The sequence below is a fragment of the Arachis ipaensis genome, chromosome B06 (assembly GCF_000816755.2).
Source record: "Arachis ipaensis cultivar K30076 chromosome B06, Araip1.1, whole genome shotgun sequence".
NCBI classification, from domain to species: Eukaryota; Viridiplantae; Streptophyta; class Magnoliopsida; order Fabales; family Fabaceae; genus Arachis; species Arachis ipaensis.
Genome location: NC_029790.2, coordinates 22,842,984 through 22,853,970, shown reverse-complemented (window position 1 = coordinate 22,853,970; position 10,987 = coordinate 22,842,984). Strand labels below are relative to the sequence as shown.

Here is a 10,987-nt window from a genome sequence, read left to right as displayed (position 1 = left end):
AAGATATATTAGGATTTCCAAGATTTTTCATAAATTAAATAGTCAAGCAAGTATTAAGATCTCCTACACTAACTAATCATCAATGACTAAATGATTATATCAAAAATTAATAAAGGAAGAAGTGTTAAAATGCTCTGCATCACTACAAGGAAAATATTGAGTATCGTCAGATTTATTATTATAGAATAATGACAGATTTACTATTGGATTTACTAGTGATAACCATGTCGAATTCATTTACCGGCAGATTCTATTTTTCGACGATAAATCTGCCAATAACTTTTGGAGGAAAAATAAATTAAATTGGCACGTCCTTTATCATCGGATTTAATCTGACGATAACTCAATTTAGTAAAACGATACATTTTGGTGACCCGCAATAATTTACCATCGGAAGGTGGTGTAAATTCAAATCACAAACCCCTTCTCCCTCATTTGAACCTTCATTACCACCACCATCATCCCTCTCTCTCGCGCGTTCCAGCCGCCGCTGCCGAGACCACTGTTATCGCCATCCCCTCTCTGTCACCATCAACCGCCGCCGCCGACGCCTCCTTCTTCTCCTTCTTCCACTCCTTCTCAGTGCCGCCGCGGTCCTTTCTTCCTTTTCCTTTCGCCCTTCTTAGCCCAGAGCCTGCAGCTCCCTGCTCCGACGGCTCACGATCACTACCTCTAGCGCCAACAACAACCCGGTGCCGTCGCCTTCTTCTATCCTTCTTTGTTGCTTTCTGCACGCTACATTCAAAGTTCTTTTTTTGGAATTTTTTTTCAAATCCTGTTAGTTTTAGTTCATTAGATTGGTTTAATTAGTTTAGTTAGTTTAATTTTCTATTTTAGTAGATTTTGGTGGTTAGGATAGTTTAGTTTAGATTTATAGGTTCTGAATTATTGTTGAAAGTGTCTGGAACTATTCTGAGTTTGCTGATTCAATTAATGGAGAAATTGTTGCTGAGTTTATTTAGTTAATTGTTTGATTGTGTTCATTCATTGTGTTAAATATTATTTTGTTATTTTTCTCTTTTAAATTAACTAGACTGCTGTCTAATGAATTACGATCAACACTGCTGACTTTTTTTGTGTCATTGATGTTGAATTTTGTGAATTGATGTTGTACAGATTACTTGTTAATGCTAAGTTATGTTGTTTATGACTTTTGATACCAAATATTTGTAAATATGTCTCAAAATACTTTTTATTGAAAAGTTTGGTCAATTTCTTAAAATTATTGCTTCTTCTCCTCTTGTTTTGACTATTTGCATTGATGGAATTTGATTTGTTTTTTCATTGACTGATGTTTTTGAATTTTAAATGTTTGAGATTTCTTAACTAATATTGCAAGTTTGATATACTTTACTGTATGGAATTTGATTTGTTTAATTTTAGTTTAATTTAGTTTAGGTTTGATTAGAATTTCAATTTTAATTTTCAATCAGTTTCAAAGATAGTTTAGTTTAGTTTTCTAATCTTAGTGGATTTAGGTTGATTAAGTTAGGTTAGATTCAATACACATTAGGTTTTGAATTGTTGAAATGTTTGGAATTGTCTAATTGTGTTAATTGCTGCGTTAATGACTGTTTTGCTGAAAAATCATTGTTGAGATTGTTTGATAATTTGATATTTACAAACATATCAACAGGTAGAGGTATTATGAATTAGGCTGCTGGTCATGGTCGTAGCCGTGGTCGAGGTAGAGGAAGGGTTTCTTCCGGTAGCCCTAGGACTTCTGGCTCCTCTCCCTCTACTCTGACCACCCCGGTGACGCCACAGGTTGCAAGTTTAGCGGATCATCCGTTCTTCATGGTCCCTAATTTCAACTATGTGCCTTTGCCTACGGTGACGACGTCGCTTACTACTGCTTAGCAGCCTGCATCCACATCGACGCCGCCTCCAGCGACAGATGCCATGGCCTCGGAGTCCAGCCACGGCAGTGAGCCAGTAGCAAATGCCCCACCATCATCTCCCATTGTACGGTTGAATATTTGGCCAGATGACGGCACGAGATAAGTATCAAGTTGAGTCTCATATATTTTCTGTTTATGGTTATCGCTGAAATTGTCTAAAAATTTATTCTAGTTTAGCGGATTTAGGTTTGAATGCTGGTTAGTGTTTTTAAGTTTCAATGATTATGGTTAATTTTGTTACTGAAAGATCCTGATAATTGATTTCTGTCTAGTGGATTTAGGTTGATTTGGTTGCCTATTTAGTGTTTCATGTTTAAATGATTATGGTTGTTGCTGGAAGTTCCTAAAAATAGATTCTTTTTTTAGTGGATTTAAGTTGATTTGGTTGGCTGGCAAGGCTTTAAGTTTCAATGATTATGATTAACTTTACTGATAAAAGTTCCTGCTAATTGATTCCTGTCTAGTGAATTTAGGTTGATTCTTGTTTGTGGGTTGTTAGGTTTGTGCCGAACAATAACGCGTGTACTCAGGAGATGACCAATGTCATCAAGTTGATGTACGACCATCCTTGGCCCAGCTACACGAAGATTCCGCTGAGACCAGGGAGCGATGGTTTCAGAAATGGGCGGTAATTATTTTTTTTTTTTTATGTACAAACCTTTTTAGCTAGAATATCTTCTATCTTGTTTAAATAATTTTAAAGTTTCTTTGTTGCAGCTGCACTTTAGGTGAGATGCTGAGTACAACCTTACCATCAGGAAGATATTCGACAATAGAATGAGTTGGCGGCTCCAGCAGATGCTGGATGATGTTCGTCAGGGGCGGGACCACTGGAGGCAGTGGCTTCGACCGGACATAAAGAAGGCTTTGTTTGTTCATTGGGAGATCGATGAGGGATTCCGACATCGGCGTCCCACCAATAGAACTAACAGAGCCTCGGTCAGGTCATCCAGGTATACTGGCAGCTCAATGACCTTCATGAAGATGGTCATGCTGATCTGTAAAGTGACTTTAATTTTGTTAATAACGTAGTTATATTCTTTTGCATATCAATACTCGGCATCCTAATCATATTGTTTCAATGCAACATGTGCAACCAAAGTCGCTGGATCGCGAAGCGACGTTAGCGGAGACATTCAAGTACACCCACACGCTGAAGAAGAAAAAAGAGACATTTGCTTATCAGTGGTCTCAACCATTATGTGAGTAAACATACATTTAATTATCTTCTGCTATAAAATTATTAGAGATTAACTGTATATCTGTCGGCGTACTAATCACAATAACTTGTGTTAATTACACATGAGTCCTATACACATATATTAGAGGCCACGACTCAACAATTTCAGCAAGGTGGGGAGGACGCCGCCGCTTGGAGCTGCAGTCATCGATCCCGATGCGGTTTGGCGTGAGACCGCCTCAGTGCCGTACAAGAACCGCGTATATAGGATGGGGTCGTTCTTCGCTAGTAGCCTCCGCACATTCATATTGAGGCCGTCATCAGGCTCCACCACTAGTCGAGCCGTCGAGCCCGAGGAATGAGGTTGCAGGTGCAGGAGCTCCAACGCAACCTTCAACAACCGGCTCAGGAGCTTAATGATTATTGGGAGAAGTATTAGAAGATCCTCAACCTCGTGACATCTACGGATGAGCTCAGGTTGGAGTGGAGGGAGTCGCTGGAGCGGATGTAGCGTATGAAGGCTCAGATATAGGTGTACCAGGCCTAGATGCACGCCGCTGGCATCGACGTTGCTGGTGGCAGCACGGCATACGAACATTACCGCCTTCTGCGCTGCCGACTCAGGACCACGGGACCGACGACGACGACGACTACCTAGATCTGTAGTTATTAGTTTTTCGTTTTATTGTTTCATTGTATTTATTGATACACTTGACTTTTAATTTATTTGAACATTGTATTATTTATTTTAAATAAAAATTTTTCATTATTTATGAATGAACCACTAATTGTGTGAAAAAATTTAAATTTAAAGTTAAAATTGACTATTTATTTCAAATTTAAAAAAAATTGACATTATAGTCAGAATCACCATAGGAATAATCCGACGGTAATAGTCCGTGAAATAACATTTTTGGTACCAACAATACCGTCGGAAGAATCCACCAGTAATTAATTGCTTTTCCGAGCAGATAATCTATTGCAACATCCGAAAAAATTCTGACGGTAAATATTTACCAATGAGATTTATACCGTTTGTTTGTTTTTTACGGTAATTAAATTATCGTCAGATTTTATTCGTTTTTTTTTTTTTATGGTAAATCCAACGGTACTCAACATTTTTCTTGTTAGGCATACATGCAACAATAAATAAGAAAACAAATTACCATCAATCACAAACTATCTATATTCATTAATTTTAATTTACATAGCTCAAATTTGGTAAATGTAAACTAGCCTTTCATTATCCAGTCCAAAAATAAAAAATAAAACTAGCCCTTCATTATAGATAAAGCTAACTTCCACATCTACAAAGTTATCCACCAAGCCAACAAATGCTTTGCTATAACTTAAAATAAATAAATAAATGAATAAAAAAAAGAACAACACCAAATATACAACACATGTTATTTCTATCTACTTATATTATATAAAGGGTAGCATGAATATTTGACAACAAAATAGAGAGAAATAATGGTTTAATTATTCTGTTAGTCTCTATAGTTTCACCAAATTTTTAATTAGGTCCTTATACCTTTTTTCCTTTCAATTGAGTTTCTACACTGTTTTAATTTTGTAATTATGTCCTTCCTAGTGTAAAAAATATTAGAGTTAACTGAATATTTCTTCACAAAGTGAAGGTATTTATAATTAAAAACTTAATTATATCTTGGAATACATGTATTTTGGTAAAAATATTATGTTAATTTTAACATTTTTAACATAAAAATGACGTAATTACAAAATTAAAAGCAGTGTAGAGATCCAATTGAAAGGTAAAAATGTATAGGAACCTAACTAAAAATTTAGTAAAACTATAGGGACCAATAGAGTAATTAAACCTAAAATAATCCAATATGGGGAGTGGTGTGACTAACAAAGCTTTTCAAGAATTGTCCAAACCAACTTGACAACAATTTCTCCATGCCTCTCCTCAAAAGCCACCAATGCAAGTAATCAATTTAGCCAAGAATGATATATAATACTAACACATGGGCATGGTAAGTAGATCATCATATTCATTCATTCTTGTTATGGGATTCCTCTGATTGGTTGGTTGCAGATGCATCTACAGCCTCAGACAACTCTGATCCCTCAGGATCAACATCTATGAAGATGAAGTGGAAAGAGTTAGTGTTATAAACAAGAAGCAAAATTATATGTTGTATAATGGACAATATAAACTACATGTTTGGATATAAAGCAATGCAAAGAAAGAAGTATAGCATACCGAAGAGTGACTTGATGGATGGCTTCTTTGATCTGGAACTTTTCTTCTTCAATTCAGCTATAAGAAAGCCAAAAGCAAAATTAACTGAGAGGAACAATATTTATTACTTCACGGGTTCATTTTTAGTTGTTATGATTATTTTTGTGTTACATCCTTTGAATTTTTACAATTGGATACAAAGTTGTATGCATACATGACAATGATAGGTAATATTATCTAATGATATATGAAAGGAGAAAAAAGTGATAGATCAAATTTTGAACATAAGAGGAGAAAAAAGAAATGTACCCATTCCAGGAACTTGATAGTCATTGACGATTTCAAAGTTCTTGTATGTATATCCCACAAAATTCATGTCCTTAGATGAAAGCATCTGTGACATAATATTATTAATTATTGCACATTTATAAGCAATATCAGTATATCACAATTGTGAAGAGAACTTAGTAAAGATAATTCTCATTAATAAATAAACATATAAGGTTACCTTTCTCCATGGACCAGATCTTGATGCTGATTTCAGAACATGGTTATCTGACTGTTGATGCCAAATAGTAAAATGAGGAAATATATCAAAGATGAAATGACCTTGGATATGTAGCTACATAAAATATACATGAAACTAAAAGACTCAAATACCTCTTCAAACTTTTCAAAATTTTGAGTATCTAACTCATCATTGACTTCAGGAATAAATGCAGCTTCCATTTGATACAACTTGTCCCAAACAACACCATTAAAAAATGGATGAGCCTATAGAAGGAAAACATGAAAACGGTGACCTCTATATTCAAATTTCTATATAATAAATCTCAGAATATAGAAAAGGACACACCATACAACACCTTTATTTCATCTGCGCCATTTGATCCTAGCCTCTGAGGGACGTTACACAAAAGCTTACTAATAAGATCTTTAGCCTCTGGAGATAGTCTTGCTTCTTCTGGAAATTTCAAGTGAGATTTCCAGTTTACTATCTGCATAAAATAGTAAACTATGGTTAAACCTATGAACTCCTATGTTTACAATCAACTAATGGATCCATGTTTAAAAAAATTAGAGCAAATCGAAATAATATTCGAAAATATACAATCAGTAAAAATTTTGATAATAAATATTACCTTCCTACATGTTGACATTGGATCATCAGAATAAAAAGGTGGATATCCCACCAACATTTCATACATAATGGCTCCAAGTGACCACCTGGGAATTTGATAACAATCATCATATCAGGATAAAATGTGCAACTTAGAAGTATTTAACTTACAAGTATTTTCTATAAATGAACGAAAATCATTACGCTTGCAAAGTATTTTAATGAAAAGGCAGCACGTTATTTTGGAGTTTGTGAAATTAATAGCCTTCAGATTACTAGGTAGCAATCTTACTATTGTTCTAAGGCTCACTTTCTTAATACTTAAATTAAAGACACAAGGGAAAAAAAGAAGTAACAAAGTATTCACCTAGGACTGATGAAGCAAAAGAAAACTAAAACCAATTTTAATGGAAATTCACATTATTAAACTCACCAATCACATTCCATCCCATAACCCTTTTTCAATAAGACTTCTGGAGCAATATAATCAGGTGTACCAACAGTAGAATAGGCCTGTATAGGGATAAAGGCACAAAAAGTATTTCATGTTTTCGTCAGATGGAAAAGAAAATACCATAGTTAGAATTATAATTTGCACCAGAAAAGTACTTCTAAACTAAAAAGTTCACTAGAAACTGATTGCTAGATTTAAGTGGAAAAAGATGATAAAAAGAATTTTAATACTTCAACCACCCATAATCTTTATCCAACTACTACCAAATATTCATGGCTCCTTCTCTTGCATTATAAAGGCAAAATGTATAACAGTGCTCAATTGTACACACTGTCATACTAAACGACAAAGAAACACACAATACTAATGAACTTACAAGAGTCCTTCTGTTTTGCTGCCAGTGTTCCAACTGTTCTTGTTGTGTGCGTTTTGGAGTTGTGCCATCATTTTGTGCAGATCCCTGAAGATTTTGACCTACAGAAAGATCTGCTTCTTCAAGTGTACTACAGTCTAATGGTTTACAAAGTCCAAAATCTGACAGCCTCACATGTCCGAATCTATCGAGCAATAAATTATCAGGCTTAATGTCCCTGCAACATAAAGTTTTGAAAATTTATATTGATCAAGTTTGTTTTGGTTTCAAACAACTACTAAAAAACTATGGTTACAAATGTAAGCAAATCCCCTTTTTGCGTACATCAAACAACTTTTATTCATGGATTATACTCAAAACTATATGGAATGCAATCATTAAATGACTTATCTCTACCAATGAATTTCATAATTAATCTATTTTTTTATACTACTTTTCATTCAACTCTAAGCCTACATAGAATAGTTTTATTTAGCATAACAGAGTATACTATGCTAATATCAAGTAAATGGACAGTTCTGTAGATACCTATGTATGTAATTGTGTTTATGTATAGACTCAATAGCCAGAACGGTTTCTCCTATATAAAAACGGGTTTCATCTTCAGTCAAGATGTCCTTTCTCATAAGTAGAGTCATCATATCCCCACCAGGTAGGTACTCCATAATAAGATACAGATGATCCTCATCTTGAAAAGAACAATAAAGTTTGACTATGCAATTGCTGTCAACCTCGGCAAGGAGATTTCTCTCAGCTCTAACATGTTCTACCTACAAAGATTGAGATACATTATGGAAAAATAATGACAACTTCGAATGCATAAAAGCTATTCTTTTGTAGAAGAAAATATCTGAAAACCTGGCCTCTACGAAGCATCTCTGCTTTCTTTAATTTTTTCATTGCATATACATGACCTGTTGTCTTTTCTCTACATACTCTAACCTGCAACATTTTCAAACTTCAGAAGAAATCATAATTGTTGGAGGGCAGGGGCATGTATATAATATGAATAGGAAGAAGATGGGATAGTTGAGCATGTCAATTACTTATAATAAGCTCATAGATACCTCTCCAAATGCACCTTTGCCAATCATGGTCAATAACTCGAAATCATCAACTCCCATCTTATGCCTCTGAAGGCGCATATATTCAGTTTCTTTTTTCTCTAGAAATTTAAGTAGGTTGTTTTGATCCTCCTCAGACACATCAGCATCAGCTAACTTCTTTTCCAAGATGGTTCGACTGTCACCAATGAAGTATTAGAAAATTTTAAAAAAGTTTCCAATGCAACTAGGATAATGAAAATCAACATCATGTACATATAATAATAATTTCTACATTCTTTAGCCAAGCAAGGAGGGAAATAGTAATTATCACCAAGGTGATATTGGATTGTACCTCAAAGGAAAATTACAATATAAACTCCTAACAGTAACTCAAAAATCCATTGATACTTGATTCTAATTATATCACTACCTTTGCCTAATAAATGCCAAAACTTTAGTAAGTTAACAACAAAAGTCACAGCAACCATTTAGGAGTATTCAAGCTTAAGAGCTAATTAGTACCTAGAAGCTAGAACTCACTAAATTCTAACTACTTTGGTTCCTACTAGAGTCATTGAGGTACTAGTTTTAAAATTCTTAGGAATTAAAATCTTCCAACTTTCCACAATCCTTATAGAACAAAGAGTCTCACATCCAAACACACATGATATTAATTAAAACATGGATAAGATTGAAAAAAAAAGCATATATATATAAATATATACCGCTCCTTCCTTTCCTGAAGGCTCTTCATTTGCTCTTTGTAATGATTCTCAATATACTGTTTAGCTGCTGCAACCTTCTGCTTTGTGACATTTGAAAGAGCTGCTTCATCCATGGGAGCACCATTATTATCCTCTTCTCCATCACCTTCTTTCCTTCTGCTAGCGCTCTTCCCTTTCTCTCGTGGCTGAAATTTGTGAAGCCAACTTCTTGCAGAATCCATTGCTTCTTTCTATTTGTTTTCCACAACCTCCAACAGCGCCTCAATTGCAATCAACAAGAATTCATCGTTTTCAACCAAAATTGCAATCAATCTACAAAATACGAGCACAGATCATGCAAATGATTTTCTGTATTGAACATTGTATCAATCATCAATTCATATATAAACAATGAGGGATATTTACATGTTCTACGTCAAAATCGTGGTTTCAGAGCATATGAGAAGCCAAAAACCGCAAAAGAGAATTGGATTGAAAGAAAAAGATGATTTATATGAATATGAATGAGGGAAGAAATAATGCGTTTGATTTTTGTAGGAATAAGCAGAGAATTCGGAATGCCATGTAATTAATAGTTGGGAGTGAAGGGAAGAACGAAGGAGATACAACTCCAAATTTATATATGTTTTCCAACCCCTTATTTTTCTCTCTCTTTTTTTTATTAATTAATTAATTAATTAAATTGAAAATTAAAGGGGACATTTTATAATTTTAGTATAGCATATGACTCTGAGAAATTCTTATAATTTATCATATACATTCTTGATTTCTTATATGTTCTGCCTTGTGTTCTCTAATATGAGTTTTCCCTCCATTATGTGGTTTCTTTTGACTTTGTCAATTTTGTCGTATTAAATTCACTAGGAAAAAGAGATATCATGTCTAAATATCTCATATATTATAACATGAATTTAATTAACGATTTCACTGCACATTTAAATATTTTTATCAATTAAATATTTTTATTAATTAAATTTAATCAAGTTGATCAAATTTAATAAAAAACCTCACACAATAAATTTATGAATCACGCATTTTCTTTTTTTTTTTATGTATTTTTCATCATCGTGACATTATCATTCTTTTGTTAAGAAGATAAAATAAAAAAAATTATGAGAATATAAAACAAGGAGGAGAAGATGAACAAAAAAAGAAAAAGAAAATGATGACGGTAAAAAAAAGAGAAAGATGAATTTTGAATTATGCAAAATTTATTAAAAAATAACACTGAAAATTTTTTACCATTATGCAAGAAGTTTCTTAATTTTGACACCAAAATTTCTTAACCGTGACATAAGTTCTTATTAAAAGGATGAAACAAAAAATATGAGAATGCAAAAAAAAATGATAATGATAATTATGACGAAGAAAAAAAAAGAGGAAGGAGAATTTTGAATTTGGCAGAATTTATTAGAAAAAATAACACCAAATTTTTTTTACTGTGATATAAAAAATTTTAATTTTGATATCGAAATTTTTTAACTGTATCATTTGTAGTTAAAGGGTAAAGTATATTTTTTGTCTTTGAAGTTTGACAAAAATTTTAAAAATACCCCTAAGTTTTATTGTGTTTCAATTTTATCTTATAAGTTTTCGATTTGCATCAAATATACCCCTGACGGCTAATTTTTCAAAAAAAATAAAACCAATTCAACAACAATTTCATAAGAACAACCTTCAACACAAGCAAATCAAGCATAATTTTTATGCATTATTGTTAGATTGGTCTTAAATTTTTTGAAAATTTAGCCATCGAGGGTATATTTGATGCAAAATGAAAACTTAGGGATATTTTTAAAATTTTTCCAAACTTCAAGGACAAAAAGTATACTTTACCCGTAACTAAATAATGTACTTTTCTTATCATTGAACTAGTTGAGTGCTATTGAATCCATATATAAGAGGTTTAACCGTTTCATCCATCTTTTTGTTCTAAAATATATTTAAATGTATTTGGTTGGTTGAGTGAGTTAAATTTT

General features: G+C 33.3%; 1 protein-coding gene across 2 annotated transcripts; it reads right to left on the bottom strand.

Moving 5' to 3' along the window:
* Positions 4,745–9,609, bottom strand: LOC107648095 (serine/threonine-protein kinase 38-like). Of its 2 annotated transcripts, none has more exons than XM_016352102.2 (14): positions 9,414–9,609; positions 9,009–9,320; positions 8,305–8,479; positions 8,096–8,179; positions 7,766–8,007; positions 7,241–7,454; positions 6,844–6,923; positions 6,433–6,517; positions 6,157–6,288; positions 5,951–6,064; positions 5,799–5,849; positions 5,600–5,684; positions 5,312–5,368; positions 4,745–5,188 (listed from the first exon to the last, which is right to left on the bottom strand). In XM_016352102.2, exons 2-14 carry the CDS (start codon positions 9,227–9,229, stop codon positions 5,100–5,102), a joined length of 1,629 nt encoding a protein of 542 aa, XP_016207588.1. In that variant the 5' UTR covers positions 9,230–9,320; positions 9,414–9,609; the 3' UTR covers positions 4,745–5,099. The 2 variants fall into 2 exon arrangements, with proteins under 2 accessions (XP_016207588.1, XP_020959926.1); XM_021104267.1 differs by having other exon boundaries at positions 9,423–9,609.

Excerpts from the sequence above, each read along its gene's own strand:
- LOC107648095 (XM_016352102.2), bottom strand. The coding sequence starts at position 9,229 with ATGGATTCTGCAAGAAGTTGGCTTCACAAATTTCAGCCACGAGAGAAA. Across the intron at positions 8,180-8,304 it reads GCAAAGGTGCATTTGGAGAG|GTTAGAGTATGTAGAGAAAA; the intron begins GTATCTATGAGC and ends AAAATGTTGCAG. Across the intron at positions 5,850-5,950 it reads ATTTTGAAAAGTTTGAAGAG|TCAGATAACCATGTTCTGAA; the intron begins GTATTTGAGTCT and ends TGGCATCAACAG.